General features: G+C 44.5%; 1 protein-coding gene across 3 annotated transcripts in view; it reads left to right on the top strand.

The window, feature by feature from the left end:
* The window catches only part of LOC121574858 (voltage-dependent calcium channel subunit alpha-2/delta-2), a 279464-nt gene that overhangs the window by 256109 nt on the left and 5258 nt on the right, over positions 1–18097 (top strand). For 2 of the 3 annotated variants that reach the window (XM_041887497.1, XM_041887496.1), the window contains 16 exons: positions 178–249; positions 566–627; positions 4411–4487; positions 7724–7784; positions 8812–8909; positions 9124–9214; positions 9301–9363; positions 9668–9771; positions 10469–10567; positions 15136–15239; positions 15335–15382; positions 15979–16050; positions 16164–16316; positions 16467–16519; positions 16628–16683; positions 16819–16942. In XM_041887497.1, the coding sequence (XP_041743431.1) occupies positions 178–249; positions 566–627; positions 4411–4487; positions 7724–7784; positions 8812–8909; positions 9124–9214; positions 9301–9363; positions 9668–9771; positions 10469–10567; positions 15136–15239; positions 15335–15382; positions 15979–16050; positions 16164–16316; positions 16467–16519; positions 16628–16683; positions 16819–16942 (1337 nt within the window). Of the gene's footprint in view, positions 1–177; positions 250–565; positions 628–4410; positions 4488–7699; positions 7785–8811; positions 8910–9123; positions 9215–9300; positions 9364–9667; positions 9772–10468; positions 10568–15135; positions 15240–15334; positions 15383–15978; positions 16051–16163; positions 16317–16466; positions 16520–16627; positions 16684–16818; positions 16943–18097 lie in introns of all 3 variants that reach the window. The other variant, XM_041887498.1, reaches the window with a different exon arrangement.

The raw sequence follows: 18097 nt of genomic DNA, 5'->3' as shown, positions 1-18097 counted from the left end.
CATGGTTACTACAGCTGTATGACAGTGGTCCCATGACCAAACTGTTGAATCAAATGTCACAGTTTATTTTTGTTAAAGTATATAAAACTCTCCATCTCTTTGTTGCCTTTCTAATTTCCTTGTTTTTGCCCTTTCTTGTCCTTCCTCCTGTTCTGTCTGTTTCTCTCTCTCCCTCAGATCCGTCGAGAAATGATCGATGGCAAATCAGGGCAAAAGAAAATCAAGACTCTCATTAAGTCAGTTGATGAGGTAAGTCATCAATATATGGCTCAGCCATGATCCATACTGGCGCCATCCAGATATATGAGTCTCAGCCATGATCCATACTAGCACCATCCAGATATATGAGTCTCAGCCATGATCCATACTGGCACCATCCAGATATATGAGGCTCAGCCATGATCCATACTGGCACCATCCAGATATATGAGGCTCAGCCATGATCCATACTGGCACCATCCAGATTCATGACAACAATTCAAACTTGTTGTACTGTAGTCCAGGTTGTTTGAGGAAGTGATTATGGTGCAGATCAGGGAGATCTGATGTTGTTGTCTGATTTCAGAGGTACATTGATGAGGCTATGCGGACATACACCTGGACACCAGTGGAGGGCACAGATTACAGGTGAGTGCTAAACTACCAGCCTTCATCTGGATTGTAACCGAAACGGGGAGGGACTACCTGAACTTCCGTTGCAAAATGTTTCGTAACGGTTTGCAACGGTCTACACTAATTACTACGATCCTGGCAAGATCGGACCTGAAGGTATGAGTGAAATCCAACTCTCACCTGACCATAGGAGTGACATCATCTGACCTTGAACTGAGCCTGTGAATAAGGTACAGTGGGGAAAAAAAGTATTTAGTCAGCCACCAATTGTGCAAGTTCTCCCACTTAAAAAGATGAGAGAGGCCTGTAATTTTCATCATAGGTACACGTCAACTATGACAGACAAAATTAGAAAAAAAAATCCAGAAAATCACATTGTAGGATTTTTAATGAATTTATTTGCAAATTATGGTGGAAAATAAGTATTTGGTCAATAACAAAAGTTTCTCAATACTTTGTTATATACCCTTTGTTGGCAATGACACAGGTCAAATGTTTTCTGTAAGTCTTCACAAGGTTTTCACACACTGTTGCTGGTATTTTGGCCCATTCCTCCATGCAGATCTCCTCTAGAGCAGTGATGTTTTGGGGCTGTCGCTGGGCAACACAGACTTTCAACTCCCTCCAAAGATTGTCTATGCGGTTGATATCTGGAGACTGGCTAGGCCACTCCAGGACCTTGAAATGCTTCTTACGAAGCCACTCCTTCGTTGCCCGGGCGGTGTGTTTGGGATCATTGTCATGCTGAAAGACCCAGCCACGTTTCATCTTCAATGCCCTTGCTGATGGAAGGAGGTTTTCACTCAAAATCTCACGATACATGGTCCCATTCATTCTTTCCTTTACACGGATCAGTCATCCTGGTCCCTTTGCAGAAAGACAGCCCCAAAGCATGATGTTTCCACCACCATGCTTCACAGTAGGTATGGTGTTCTTTGGATGCAACTCAGCATTCTTTGTCCTCCAAACACGACGAGTTGAGTTTTTACCAAAAAGTTCTATTTTGGTTTCATCTGACCATATGACATTCTCCCAATCCTCTTCTGGATCATCCACATGCACTCTAGCAAACTATCAGTGGTCTTGTATGTCTTCCATTTCCTAATAATTGCTCCCACAGTTGATTTCTTCAAACCAAGCTGCTTACCTATTGCAGATTCAGTCTTCCCAGCCTGGTGCAGGTCTACAATTTTGTTTCTGGTGTCCTTTGACAGCTCTTTGGTCTTGGCCATAGTGGAGTTTGGAGTGTGACTGTTTGAGGTTGTGGACAGGTGTCTTTTATACTGATAACAAGTTCAAACAGGTGCCATTAATACAGGTAACGAGTGGAGGACAGAGGAGCCTCTTAAAGAAGAAGTTACAGGTCTGTGAGAGCCAGAAATCTTGCTTGTTTGTAGGTGACCAAATACTTATTTTCCACCATAATTTGCAAATAAATTCCTTAAAAATCCTACAATGTGATTTTCTGGAGAAAAAAAATCTCATTTTGTCTGTCATAGTTGACGTGTACCTATGAGGCCTCTCTCATCTTTTTAAGTGGGAGAACTTGCACAATTGGTGGCTGACTAAATACTTTTTTTCCCCACTGTAAATAACCCTGTGATCTAGAAACTTACTTTCCTACGTCATTCATCAACCACTGGTGTGTATACAGTGAGGGAAAAAAGTATTTGATCCCCTGCTGATTTTGTACGTTTGCCCACTGACAAAGACATGATCAGTCTATAATTTTAATGGTAGGTTTATTTGAACAGTGAGAGACAGAATAACAACAAAAAAATCCAGAAAAACGCATGTCAATTTTTTTAGAAATTGATTTGCATTTTAATGAGGGAAATAAGTATTTGACCCCTCTGCAAAACATGACTTAGTACTTGGTGGCAAAACCCTTGTTGGCAATCACAGAGGTCAGACGTTTCTTGTAGTTGGCCACCAGGTTTGCACACATCTCAGGAGGGATTTTGTTCCACTCCTCTTTGCAGATCTTCTCCAAGTCATTAAGGTTTCGAGGTTGACGTTTGGCAACTCGAACCTTCAGCTCCCTCCACAGATTGTCTATGGGATTAAGGTCTGGAGACTGGCTAGGCCACTCCAGGACCTTAATGTGCTTCTTCTTGAGCCACTCCTTTGTTGCCTTGGCCGTGTGTTTTGGGTCATTGTCATGCTGGAATACCCATCCACGACCCATTTTCAATGCCCTGGCTGAGGGAAGGAGGTTTTCACCCAAGATTTGACGGTACATGGCCCCGTCCATCGTCCCTTTGATGCGGTGAAGTTGTCCTGTCCCCTTAGCAGAAAAACACCCCCAAAGCATAATGTTTCCACCTCCATGTTTGATGGTGGGGATGGTGTTCTTGGGGTCATAGGCAGCATTCCTCCTCCTCCAAACACGGCGAGTTGAGTTGATGCCAAAGAGCTCGATTTTGGTCTCATCTGACCTCAACACTTTCACCCAGTTCTCCTCTGAATCATTCAGATGTTCATTGGCAAAGTTCAGACGGCCCTGTATATGTGCTTTCTTGAGCAGGGGGACCTTGCGGGCGCTGCAGGATTTCAGTCCTTCACGGCATAGTGTGTTACCAATTGTTTTCTTGGTGACTATGGTCCCAGCTGCCTTGAGATCATTGAAAATATCCTCCCGTGTAGTTCTGGGCTGATTCCTCACCGTTCTCATGATCATTGCAACTCCATGAGGTGAGATCTTGCATGTAGCCCCAGGCCGAGGGAGACAGTTATTTTGTGTTTCTTCCATTTGCGAATAATCGCACCAACTGTTGTCACCTTCTCACCAAGCTGCTTGGTGATGGTCTTGTAGCCCATTCCAGCCTTGTGTAGGTCTACAATCTTGTCCCTGACATCATTGGAGAGCTCTTTGGTCTTGGCCATGGTGGAGAGTTTGGAATCTGATTGATTGATTGCTTCTGTGGACAGGTGTCTTTTCTACAGGTAGCAAACTGAGATTAGGAACACTCCCTTTAAGAGTGTGCTCCTAATCTCAGCTCGTTACCTGTATAAAATACACCTAAGAGCCAGAAATCTTTCTGATTGAGAGGGGGTCAAATACTTATTTCCCTCATTAAAATGCAAATCAATTTATAACATTTTTGAAATGCGTTTTTCTGGATTTTTTTGTTGTTATTCTGTCTCTCACTGTTCAAATAAACCTACCATTAACATTATAGACTGATCATGTCTTCGTCAGTGGGCAAACGTACAAAATCAGCAGGGGATCAAATACTTTTTTCCCTCACTGTACATTTAGAGAATACACTCAGGTTATTAATGTGCCTGCTGTCTACATAGTGGATGGTTCACCTGAATCAACATTAAGACACACTCCTTTCTCTCGTAAAATAACTGTAGTAGGATCCTAAACACAAATGAACTGCATGCTTTTTTCATTTGATTCATCTCCAAAACTAGGTTGAACGGTTGAGGTAGAATTATAATGATATTTCCTCCTGGCAACACTTTGATGATATTCAATAGTCCTAGAAATGCCTGATGAGGCTTTTTACTGCATCTCTGTTGGCTGGGAGCCAGTTGTTTGGTTTCCGACTTGAGCAATGTCCCTCTCTTCAATTCTATAAGCACGTCATTAAGCTTGAACAGTAGTTGTATTTCTCTAATCATTTGAACCTATTTTGTTGTGTGAGTGCAGGTTGTTCACGCCTCCCAATTAGGGAATGCTGTCATGTTTGTCCAAAGGCTCTGTGTGTGTGTGTGTGTGTGTGTGTATATATTAAGGCAGATATAGTATGATTCTGATGTGGTTCTGTGTCTGCCTCACCACTCCAGTCTAGGGCTGGTACTGCCCACATACAGTGAGAACCACATCAAGGCTAACCTGAGTGACCAGATCCTGCAGGTGCAGTGTAAGTACCAGGAGACACCCAACACCAGCCCTCTCTCTCTCTCTCTCTCTCTCTCTCTCTCTCTCTCGCTCTCTCTCTCTCTTTTCTCTCTCTTTTCTCTCTCTCTCTCCCTCCCTTACTAAGTAATGCGTCCTGGGTCTCCAGCGAACACCATCGTAGGGACGATCAGAGTGGAGCACTCTATACCCCCATTCTCCTCTCCTCTCCTCCTCTCCTCCTCTCCTCTCCTCCTGTCTCCTTGCCCCCCTCTCCTCCCCTGTGACAGTGACAAGGACATACTGGGAGTGAAACTCTTTCCTCTACAGCCTCCTTTATCTACAGCCCCCTCTATCTACCCTCTTGTCTTCATACTGTGCCGTTAACTATGGTGATTTTTTTTTCTTCACAACTGTTGAAGAAAAAACCTGAACTAGCAGAAAGGTGAAAGCTGTGGTTTTACTATGTTACTAAGGTGAAAATAATGGTGATCTTGTGCTATTTATTTTCTTTGCCAAATGCTCTCGCCTCTTCTCCACGAACAAGCAATGATTCTGAAGCGTCTGTGTTTTTAAACATGTTATTTTTTTATGTTTCCAAACCCGTGAAAACAGGCATGCTTTTCACTCCTTTCTGTTTTGCTTTTGTTATGATTTCTATTAAGTTGTCTTCCTGTTGAGTTCCTAGATGTGTGATTATTTTCTGTTGGACTGTTTCTTGTTGCTGTTTTGTATTCAGCTTTGGAATCATTCAGTAGATAAACTCCCATGGCCCGTGATGAGGGTCTGTCCTTCCTTCCTCTGTGGGAGTTTGGGTTTAGTGGGTCTGAATGAGGACACCTGTTGTCTCTCTCATGCTTTCTTTCTCCAGACCATGTTGCGCCGCTCTTTTCCTGGTTCTTTCTGTTACGTTTTTATTTTTGGGGTTTTCATGGTTAACTTTCGCAGTGCCGGTTTTGTCCTTTACTTTCGACTTTCTGATTTTCCTTTTTTCTCATTCTGTTCAGTTTCTTGTTTGCTCTTGCAAAAAAGGTGTTTGTTCTTCATTTATTTTCTTTCTCGTCTGTTTGACTTAATTGGTTTCTTTCTTTTGAGAAAGCAATATTTTTATTCAAATAATAATTGAATAAAATATTGTCTGTGACCCCCCTCCTCCTACCCTGACCCTTTCTTTTCTTGCTCACTACTTCTCTGATGGATCCACACAGTGCAATACACCAAGGGCAAGTATACTCCATATTGGTCCACGTTCCCTACCCTTACGTCCTTAACCTCCTCCCACCCTCGCTGACCCCACCCTCACCTGTCCCAGCCTGCTTGCCTCTGTTCCTGCCCATCTTGCCTTCAAGACCCTCCTCTTCCTCCTCCTCCTCCTCACTCTCCACCCACCCACTCACCCACGCTCCTGCTGCAGCTCAGACCCCATCTCTCTCACGATGGCTCCTCCAGTCTCCAACCTCACCCCCACGTCTCTGGTGCTTCAGTCACACTCACAACACCTCCAAACACCCAAAGAAGACAGATAATATCCATGTTCTCTGTTAAAACCTTTGTCTTTTGTCCCCTCTATACCTCCCCTCTGTGGATAGCTCTCTAAACTGTCACTTTACTATCCATCTCTCTCTCTCTTTCCTTGTCTCCTCTCCCTCCATCTCTCTCTCTCTTTCCTTGTCTCCTCTCCCTCCATCTCTCTCTCTCTTTCCTTGTCTCCTCTCCCTCCATCTCTTTATTCCTCCCTCTCGCTATCTCTCTCGCTGTCTTACAATGTCATTGTAGCTGAAAAGATGTCTTAACTCTCACACCAGTGTACAGGAGTTGAGGGAGCCGCCATCGGTTCCAAAAGCCAAGAGGAGCTAAGAACGGCCTCCATATTAACTGTCCTCACACTAGAGCAGGCAAAGCTCTATCTGTAATGACTAAGCATTGTTTGTCATTATAATGTAGTTAGACAAACTGAAGTTAACCCCATTGTTTTATTAGTATAACTGAGGCTGGTCCCATTTGAGTTCATTGGTCCATGATAGTGCATCTGAGAATGTCACCACAGTGTATCAACTATTTACAACATTATTATGATCGCTGCGTTTAGGCTATTAATATTTTAGCTTGACTAAGGCCACCGGCATTGTAGCCAAGCTGTTTAAGCCCAGGTGATTAAATCCCCATGTTAGCATAACTAATGTTATTAGCATGTTAGCTTTACTGAACAACAGACTGTGTTAGTTAGCTCAACCTATATTGTCCCCATCCATGTCAGCTAGTGCTGCTGATGAATCTCTTTAGGGCCACACTGTGGGTCACCCTGGTCCTCTCATGTTGTTGGGTACGTGGCAGAGCGCCCCGTGGTGCCTGCCTCGTGTGTCGTCCCTCTGTAACCCCTGTATCCATCAGCTTGTCTCCCTCCTCCCCCCTATCAGCCCTCAGACTGCTGGGGGAACGGCCCTCTACTTCCTCCTCAAAACAACCATGACCCGGATGTGCACGGCATTGTGGGTGCAACACTACCTGGGCACTGCAGTCATTTATTAGTTTTCAAATACTTATATGTATCATCTACTTCTCATCTACTTTCTCATGTTTTATAGAGATGATCTGAAATGTAAAAGATGTCAGATAAAAATAGATATATTGCAGTACCAATGTTTAATGAGGTTAAGAGACTCATAGATACATTTACATATTTGAATGAAAACGAATAAGGTTAGCTTACTAGAGGTAAAGCAAGTTGCCCCTTGATATGCCCTTCACAATGCAATGCATTTCCCCTGATTGTGTGTCCCTTGGAGCCGTGTCCCCTGCCAGTCTGAGGGGTGACCACTTCCATCAGGACCCCTGCGCCACCCACCTCCCCCTGCAATACTTGGCCATGTTGATGCCTGCCTGTGAAAACACACTCATTATGGGTTGATCTGTCTGAGAACTCACTTCCCCTCATGGTGTGTGATGGAAGTCAGTTCTCCGACATAAAAAAAAGAACAATTAACTTGAAACCAAAATGGTTGGATTCATCTGGTGATTATTTTTCAATGGTTATGAACAAAGTGGAAAATGAGAAAGAAGTGAGTGCTGGGCAGAGTCAGGTTGCATTTGAGGCACCATATTGGCTAACGCTGGTGTATCCCCCATGATTCCTCTTCGGTGTTGCTATGGTAACTCCCTTCCTCGTTCCCTGCACCCCTGAAGAACAGCCGCTGTGTACCCAGAACCCCCCACTGCTCTGCTCATGGCTCTTCCCAGATAATCTTCCCCTTTCTGTTGCAGATTTTGAATCTCTGCTGCCAAACAGTTTTGAGTCTGAAGGACATGTATTCATAGCTCCCAGGTAGCCCTGTGTGAATGTTTGCTGTCTTGCCATTTGTCTTGATGGTCCTCACCGTAGTGTCTCCGCCACCTTCAGCTCACAACATTACTCTGTTGTTCACCTCCACCAACGTCCCTCAACCCCCAACACTTTAACGTCACACCAATAAATCTCCTCAGCCACTGGTCATTTGTTATTGTCAGTCACACCTCTCATTTATTTTCTTGTGGTGTTCAAGACTGTGCTTTTTAATAATTTGTTTGTTGTTGTGTCGTTGCTGTTGGTTTTCTCATATCCTGGTTTGACTTTGTGTATTCTTTGTTGACAGAGTGAGGAGTGTGACGACACTTGTGTTTTTTTATTTCACAGTTTCTGACAACAACAGAATTTATATAGTCTACTTATTTGGAATTTCAGTGCATTCAATCCTTCTCGCCTCCTACCCCAAAGTAACCCCTCCCATCCCAAAACATACCCTCCCTGCCCCCAGAACTGTTCCTGTGCTACCTCACATCCTTTGCATGTCGCCAGTTGGTGCTGCATGGTTTTGTGTGTATGCATATTCCAGGGTGTGTTCATGCCTGCAGTATGAATACAGTATGTAATCTTGAGAATACCTACTGAGAAGTAAATAAAGATATACAGTATAATGTGTATAAAAAGGTGAATGAAATCCCCCTTTGCATGTTTTCTTTTTGTCATGATCAGACCTTCATCCTGTAAAGCTCCGTGCTGAAAGACTGACAAGTACACTCACTCTGTCTGCTGCCAGTGTGTTACACGTTCACCAGCCCTTCACTCCATATTTCGCTCTTGACATCCTGTCTCGTCAGCATGTTTGAATATCCTGACAACCGCAGGACATGCATGCATATGAGTTTCCATGGGTTTGTGTGCTGTGAGAGTGTTTGGGAACGTGCATCTGGGCATTGTTAATAAGAGCTGGTCATATACCTGCCCAGAGGATATGAGAAGCCAGACACACATTGTGTGTTTGTTCTCAACTGTTCTTGGGTCTAAATAAAATGATACCACTGACTGTCCTCAGGGAATACTGCAACGAGCTAGAGCTCTCCAACAACAACACTGAGTTCCTGCTTAACTTCATCGCTCTCATGGAGAAGGTGACACCTGACTCCAAACAATGTGAGTCACTCCGTCCCTCCATTTCCCTCAGGGGAGACTACCTCTCATCTTACTGTAGCCTCGCCACGTGGAAATGTAATGGCAGGATCAGAATTCTCATAGTTTACATATGACCGCTATACTCAGTATTTAAATGCACAGTCACAATCAACAATTTGCTGTCAATCACAATGCCTCCTAAAGCATGTTCCCTTCTCACTGTGGTCTAACCCAGGTGACAACCTGCTCCTTCATAACCTCATCCTGGACACTGGCATCATCAGACAACTGGTGGAGAAGGTGTGGAAAACCAAAGACCTCACCACGTGAGTAGAGGACTGCATGTGTACTACGTGTTATATCCAGAGTCTGGGTACTTCCTTTATTCTCACTCTCCTGTTCTGTGTTGCAGATATGGCTTTCTGGCAGTGTTCGCTGCAACAGATGGAGGGATTACAAGAGTGTATCCCAACAAGTGAGTCCAGTCTTAATCTACCACCTAACATTTCTTCAAAGTTGTATGTAGTAGAGTACATTGGATGTGCACGTAAAGCCTCCCAAATATTGGACCAACTTCAAGTGCCAAAGTCAAGTGCCAAAGTCAAGTGCAAAGTCAAGTGCATAAATGTATCTAAATTACTTTTTGTGCTTATAAACATATAAACCGGTATTAAATATCCAGGATAGCTTGGACCAAGGTATCTGACAGTATACCTTACAGTTTAGTAGTTTCTGGCCCTGGCTCTGTCTGTGAGTTTTAATGTTGTGCTGATCCTCAGGGCTGCTGAGACTTGGGAGGAGGACCCTGAGCCTTTTAATGCCAGCTATTACCGCCGGAGTCTGGACAACAAGGGCTACATCTTCAGAGCGCCTTATCGCACCGGTGAGTCACCATCTGTCTCATTTCCACCCAGACACTACTGGACTACTAAAGTCTTTATGGGATCTGTTCTGTTGACTTGTTTGTTATTGACTCCCTCCTCCATCCCTCCTCTCTCCCTACTTCATCCCTCCTCCCTCCATCCCTTCTCTCTCCCTCCTCCATCCCTCCTCTCTCCCTACTTCATCCCTCCCTTCTCCATCCCTCCTCTCTCCCTCCTCCCTCCATCCCTTCTCTCTCCCTCCTCCATCTCTCCTCCCTCCCTCCCTCCCTCTTCCATCCCTCCTCTCTCCCTCCTCCATCCCTCCTCCATCTCTCCTTCCTCCTTCCTCTCTCCCTCCTCCATCTTTCCTTCCTCCTTCCTCTCTCCCTCCTCCATCTCTCCTCCCTCCCTCCTCTCTCCCTCCTCCATCTCTCCTCCCTCCCTCCCTCCTCCATCCCTCCTCTCTCCCTCCTCCATCTCTCCTTCCTCCTTCCTCTCTCCCTCCTCCATCTCTCCTCCCTCCCTCCTCTCTCCCTCCTCCATCCCTCCTCTCTCCCTCCTCCATCACTCCTCCATCTCTCCTCCCTCCCTCCCTCCTCCCTCCCTCCTCCCTCCCTCCTCCATCCCTCCTCCATCTCTCCTCCCTCCTTCCTCCCTCTCTCCTCCCTCCCTCCCTCCTCCATCCTTCCTTCTCTTTCTTCTCCTTCTCCAATGCAGTGAATGATGAGCTGCTGAACCCAGAGAACGACACCATAGGAATCCTGGTCAGCACTGCAGTGGAGATCATAGTGGGAGGGAAGACCATCAAACCTGCAGGTGGGCCATGCCGCACCGCACCGGGACACTGGGACTCTGGGAGGGAAGGGTTCATTAGCATTGGTGGAGGTGTAGCACATGGGAATGTGTGAAACTTACTCCTCAGCCTGAAGTGTCCCCACTTGCACCACTGCATAGCTAGCTTTCCGCGTGGCGCCGACTGGTAAAACGCTTCAGGAGGGCAGTCACATGTGCTAGCAAGGCAGAGGTCCTGAGTTTGTGTGATGTCTTTTACAGAGGCATGATGAGTAGTATGGTTAGTTACTCCACTGGGGACTAGTATGGAGTAGTATGATGTGTTACTCCACTGGGGACTAGTATGGAGTAGTATGATGTGTTACTCCACTGGGGACTAGTATGGAGTAGTATGATGTGTTACTCCACTGGGGACTAGTATGGAGTAGTATGATGTGTTACTCCACTGGGGACTAGTATAGAGTAGTATGATGTGTTACTCCACTGGGGACTAGTATAGAGTAGTATGATGTGTTACTCCACTGGGGACTAGTATGGAGTAGTATGATGTGTTACTCCACTGGGGACTAGTATGGTGTAGTATGATGTGTTACTCCACTGGGGGGCTAGTATAGAGCAGTATGATGTGTTACTCCACTGGGGACTAGTATGGAGTAGTATGATGTGTTACTCCACTGGGGACTAGTATGGAGTAGTATGATGTGTTACTCCACTGGGGACTAGTATGGAGTAGTATGATGTGTTACTCCACTGGGGACTAGTATAGAGTAGTATGATGTGTTACTCCACTGGGGACTAGTATGGAGTAGTATGATGTGTTACTCCACTGGGGACTAATATGGAGTAGTATGATGTGTTACTCCACTGGGGACTAGTATGGAGTAGTATGATGTGTTACTCCACTGGGGACTAGTATAGAGTAGTATGATGTGTTACTCCACTGGGGACTAGTATAGAGTAGTATGATGTGTTACTCCACTGGGGACTAGTATAGAGTAGTATGATGTGTTACTCCACTGGGGGCTAGTATGGAGTAGTATGATGTGTTACTCCACTGGGGACTAGTATGGAGTAGTATGATGTGTTACTCCACTGGGGACTAGTATAGAGTAGTATGATGTGTTACTCCACTGGGGGCTAGTATAGAGTAGTATGATGTGTTACTCCACTGGGGACGAGTATGGAGTAGTATGATGTGTTACTCCACTGGGGACTAGTATGGAGTAGTATGATGTGTTACTCCACTGGGGACTAGTATGGAGTAGTATGATGTGTTACTCCACTGGGGACTAGTATAGAGTAGTATGATGTGTTACTCCACTGGGGGCTAGTATAGAGTAGTATGATGTGTTACTCCACTGGGGACTAGTATGGAGTAGTATGATGTGTTACTCCACTGGGGACTAGTATGGAGTAGTATGATGTGTTACTCCACTGGGGACTAGTATGGAGTAGTATGATGTGTTACTCCACTGGGGACTAGTATGGAGTAGTATGATGTGTTACTCCACTGGGGGCTAGTATAGAGTAGTATGATGTGTTACTCCACTGGGGACTAGTATGGAGTAGTATGATGTGTTACTCCACTGGGGACTAGTATGGAGTAGTATGATGTGTTACTCCACTGGGGACTAGTATGGAGTAGTATGATGTGTTACTCCACTGGGGACTAGTATGGAGTAGTATGATGTGTTACTCCACTGGGGGCTAGTATGGAGTAGTATGATGTGTTACTCCACTGGGGACTAGTATGGAGTAGTATGATGTGTTACTCCACTGGGGGGCTAGTATGGAGTAGTATGATGTGTTACTCCACTGGGGACTAGTATGGAGTAGTATGATGTGTTACTCCACTGGGGACTAGTATGGAGTAGTATGATGTGTTACTCCACTGGGGACTAGTATGGAGTAGTATGATGTGTTACTCCACTGGGGACTAGTATGGAGTAGTATGATGTGTTACTCCACTGGGGACTAGTATGGAGTAGTATGATGTGTTACTCCACTGGGGGCTAGTATAGAGTAGTATGATGTGTTACTCCACTGGGGACTAGTATGGAGTAGTATGATGTGTTACTCCACTGGGGACTAGTATGGAGTAGTATGATGTGTTACTCCACTGGGGACTAGTATGGAGTAGTATGATGTGTTACTCCACTGGGGACTAGTATGGAGTAGTATGATGTGTTACTCCACTGGGGACTAGTATAGAGTAGTATGATGTGTTACTCCACTGGGTACTAGTATGGAGTAGTATGATGTGTTACTCCACTGGGGACTAGTATAGAGTAGTATGATGTGTTACTCCACTGGGGACGAGTATGGAGTAGTATGATGTGTTACTCCACTGGGGGCTAGTATAGAGTAGTATGATGTGTTACTCCACTGGGGACTAGTATAGAGTAGTATGATGTGTTACTCCACTGGGGACTAGTATAGAGCAGTATGATGTGTTACTCCACTGGGGACTAGTATGGAGTAGTATGATTTGTTACTCCACTGGGGACTAGTATGGAGTAGTATGATGTGTTACTCCACTGGGGGCTAGTATGGAGTAGTATGATGTGTTACTCCACTGGGGGCTAGTATAGAGTAGTATGATGTGTTACTCCACTGGGGACGAGTATGGAGTAGTATGATGTGTTACTCCACTGGGGGCTAGTATAGAGTAGTATGATGTGTTACTCCACTGGGGGCTAGTATGGAGTAGTATGATGTGTTACTCCACTGGGGACTAGTATAGAGTAGTATGATGTGTTACTCCACTGGGGGCTAGTATAGAGTAGTATGATGTGTTACTCCACTGGGGACTAGTATGGAGTAGTATGATGTGTTACTCCACTGGGGGCTAGTATGGAGTAGTATGATGTGTTACTCCACTGGGGGCTAGTATGGAGTAGTATGATGTGTTACTCCACTGGGGGCTAGTATGGAGTAGTATGATGTGTTACTCCACTGGGGGCTAGTATGGAGTAGTATGATGTGTTACTCCACTGGGGGCTAGTATGGAGTAGTATGATGTGTTACTCCACTGGGGACTAGTATAGAGCAGTATGATGTGTTACTCCACTGGGGACTAGTATGGAGTAGTATGATGTGTTACTCCACTGGGGACTAGTATGGAGTAGTATGATGTGTTACTCCACTGGGGACTAGTATGGAGTAGTATGATGTGTTACTCCACTGGGGACTAGTATGGAGTAGTATGATGTGTTACTCCACTGGGGACTAGTATAGAGTAGTATGATGTGTTACTCCACTGGGGACTAGTATGGAGTAGTATGATGTGTTACTCCACTGGGGACTAGTATGGTGTAGTATGATGTGTTACTCCACTGGGGGCTAGTATAGAGCAGTATGATGTGTTACTCCACTGGGGACTAGTATGGAGTAGTATGATGTGTTACTCCACTGGGGACTAGTATGGAGTAGTATGATGTGTTACTCCACTGGGGACTAGTATGGAGTAGTATGATGTGTTACTCCACTGGGGACTAGTATAGAGTAGTATGATGTGTTACTCCACTGGGGACTAGTATGGAGTAGTATGATGTGTTACTCCACTGGGGACTAGTATGGAGTAGTATGATGTGTTACTCCACTGGGGACTAGTATGGAGTAGTATGATGTGTTACTCCACTGGGGACTAGTATAGAGTAGTATGATGTGTTACTCCACTGGGGACTAGTATAGAGTAGTATGATATGTTACTCCACTGGGGACTAGTATAGAGTAGTATGATGTGTTACTCCACTGGGGGCTAGTATGGAGTAGTATGATGTGTTACTCCACTGGGGACTAGTATAGAGCAGTATGATGTGTTACTCCACTGGGGACTAGTATAGAGTAGTATGATGTGTTACTCCACTGGGGGCTAGTATGGAGTAGTATGATGTGTTACTCCACTGGGGACTAGTATGGAGTAGTATGATGTGTTACTCCACTGGGGACTAGTATAGAGCAGTATGATGTGTTACTCCACTGGGGGCTAGTATGGAGTAGTATGATGTGTTACTCCACTGGGGACTAGTATGGAGTAGTATGATGTGTTACTCCACTGGGGACTAGTATGGAGTAGTATGATGTGTTACTCCACTGGGGACTAGTATAGAGCAGTATGATGTGTTACTCCACTGGGGACTAGTATAGAGTAGTATGATGTGTTACTCCACTGGGGGCTAGTATGGAGTAGTATGATGTGTTACTCCACTGGGGGCTAGTATGGAGTAGTATGATGTGTTACTCCACTGCAGGCATAGAACATATTTAGGAAATGTAAATTGTAGTGTTTTCGAGGTGTAAAAAGGCATGTAAAGTTTGTTATTTCCACTTTAAACGAAAAATATATTAACCCCTACAAAAATGTCCATTAATTATAATCCACATACTAATTCACATTTCCTGTTGCTGCAGGATTATTATCCTGCTGTGAGAAACTGTTCAAATTAAGATAGTACATCTGTAGTAGGTATTTGGAGGGAAATAAATGTATCACGGTAGGAGGAAAATATCTGTCTCTCGCACGCACGCTCTTCCCTTCTCTCTCATTGCTTTGGGAATATCTCAACGTCTCTCCCTCTATGTATGACTAGTGGTTGGAGTAAAGCTGGACCTTGAGGCCTGGGTGGACAAATTCAAGATCTTGGCTAGCAACCAAACAAGTCCAACAAGTGACAACCGCCAAGTCCAACAAACGGTAACAAACATAAGGACAACCAGGAATTGAACCCACACAAAAACATATGAAATGTGTTTTTTTGCTGATCCTTGATGATGATTTGTTTTTGGCAGTGTGGACCAACCAGTGGCTGTGAGATGGACTGTGACGCCAACAGCGAAGTAAGATTATGAATAATCAGTGGTGTAGTGGAGGGTACATACAGGTTTACGCCGTATACCCACTTATCTTTCAGTGGGCATTGTGTATACTCCCTTCTTAATCCCCAGGATGCGTATTAAAGTAGAGTAGTGGAGGTATACGCCGTATCAATTAACAAGGTTGTTGGAACAGATCAGAATGTTTCGCTTAAAATGTTGATAAACTATTATTTATTCACATTTTCAGTGCAGCAATGTACACACGGCGGTAGGCCTAGAACGGTGTGAATGTTCCAAAATGCTATTTGTGGGAAAACATAATTGAGTCAGAAGACACCAGACTGTGAAAGACCAACATGGGATATATCATTTTAGGTCATTAATTTAGTATGTCACTGTTTATCTGAGAATTGTTCACACAGGGAGGGCCATTTGGGATCTTTTGGCAAGATTAGACTAAACCCACATCTCCAGGCACCACTACACCACTGTGCATAATGCTAATATCATGTTTTCAATGGTACTATATGCATGAGACATAGTTGAGAGTTAAACAGACTAACTAACAGTTGGGTTCTCATGTTGTCATGGTTGTCTATCTGTGCCTGGCCATGTAGGACCTTCTGTGTTACCTGGTGGATGACGGTGGTTTTATGATCATGTCCAATCAGAAGGATCACTGGAACAAGGTGACATGTCCTTACAGTTAATACAAAGCTTTATTGAACCCAGTCTATCCTTGACTTAGGGGCATGTTTTATACATCTGTGTTGTGTAACTCTGTATTTCCTCTCTTCTACAGATTGGCATGTTCTTTAGTGAAGTGGACCCCTACCTGATGCATGCTCTCTACAACAACTCCTTTTACAACCGGAAGCAGTCCTTTGACTACCAGTCTGTGTGTGACCCCGTGCCAAGCAGCAACACCGGGGCTGCGCCAAGAGGAGTCTTTGTGGTAAGTACTTCACACATTCAACAATGAAAGACACGGCTATCACCCTTCTGTAATAATGGATGAATGAATGCTTGATAGCTAGCAAATTTAAAATGGTGAACAGTCAATGTCCTTGTGTTCATGCTTCCCCCTCTTTCTCCCTCCCATCAGCCCACCATTGTGGACTTTGTGAACCTGGCTTGGTGGTCATCAGCAGCTGCCTGGTAAGACCAGAGAATACAGGAATACTGTTACCTGAAACACACACTACTAAAACAGAGCCACATATTTGCACCACCAACATCCTTTAAACAATCTCCCTTTCCACTCAGGTCCCTATTTCAGCAGCTGCTCTATGGAATGGCCTACCATAGTTGGTTTGTCACAGGTGAGTACAAAGTCGAGATATTGTTATATCACTGTCCTATATATATGTTTTTTATGAAGGACAGTGATTGCAACACTAGACTGTACTAGTGATTATCTGTGTCCACATCAATATGTATATGTCTGTGTGTTGTAGATGAGGTGGAGGCCGAGGGGATGGACTCCAGAGAGACCAGCTGTGTGACGATACAGACTCAGTTCTACTTCACTAACATCAGCAGCTCCTATGACATCCTGCAGGACTGTGGCAACTGCTCCAGGTAGCTTTTACTCTACACTTACAACTCGTACACACCAGTGGAGGCTGCTGAGGGGAGAACGGCTCATAATATTACATTTTACATTTTAGTCATTTAGCAGACGCTCTTATCCAGAGCGACTTACAGTTAGTGAATGCATACGTTTTCATACTGGCCCCCCGTGGGAAACCGAACCCACAATCCTGGCGTTGCAAGCGCCATGCTCTACCAACTGAGCTACAGGGGAACGGCGCAAATGTAATGGCATCAAACACCTGGAAACCATGTGTTTGATATATTTGATACTATTCCACTGATTCAGCTCCAGTCATTACCACAAGCCTGTCCTCCCCAATTAAGGTGCCACCAACCTCCTGTGGTGCACACATACACCAACATAGTTAATGGAAAATGCACTTGAGTAATAGTCCTTAATTCAGCGTTTCCCAAACTCAGTCCTGGGGACCCCAAGGGGTGCACGTTTTGGTTTTTGCCCTAGCACTACACAACTGATTCAAATAATCAACTAATCATCAAGCTTTGATCATTTGAATCAGCTGTGTAGTGTTAGGGCAAAAACCTAAATGTGCACCCCTTGGGGTCCCGAGGACCGGGTTTGGGAAACGCTGCCTTAATGAATCTAAAAGTTGATGAAATTCTATCAGAAGTACTGAAATAGTAACCTCATTAAGTTAAATGAGCCTAGTAAAACTATCTCATGGAGCTGATCCAACAATGAACAAGTCTGTCATATACAAATGTAGGATCTTAATTTTATCACTATTTTGTTGCTGAGAATTTTCCTGATCTTTTGTGATTGATTTTGATAAATTCACTGAAAACCCACACTAACACAAGGTTATATAAACAGTATTATAAACTGGGTGGTTTGAGCCCTGAATGCTGATTGGCTGACAGCTGTGGTATATTTAAGCAATAAGGCCCGAGGAGGTGTGGTATTCTGGCCAATATACCACGACTAAGGGCTGTTCTTAGGCACCAACGTAATTAGAGCAGTAAAAATACATGTTTTGTCATACACGGCTCTCAGCCAATCAGCATCCACCCAGTTTATAACAGACCGTATACCACAGGTATGACAAAACTTTTATTTTTACTGCTCTAATTACATTGGTAACCAGTTTACAATAGCAATAAGGCACCTGTGTCCAGGCA

Source organism: Coregonus clupeaformis, chromosome 10 (genome assembly GCF_020615455.1).
Source record: "Coregonus clupeaformis isolate EN_2021a chromosome 10, ASM2061545v1, whole genome shotgun sequence".
NCBI lineage: Eukaryota > Metazoa > Chordata > Actinopteri > Salmoniformes > Salmonidae > Coregonus > Coregonus clupeaformis.
Note: the sequence above shows the minus strand (reverse complement) of the source record. Positions and strands in the feature narration are given on the sequence as shown.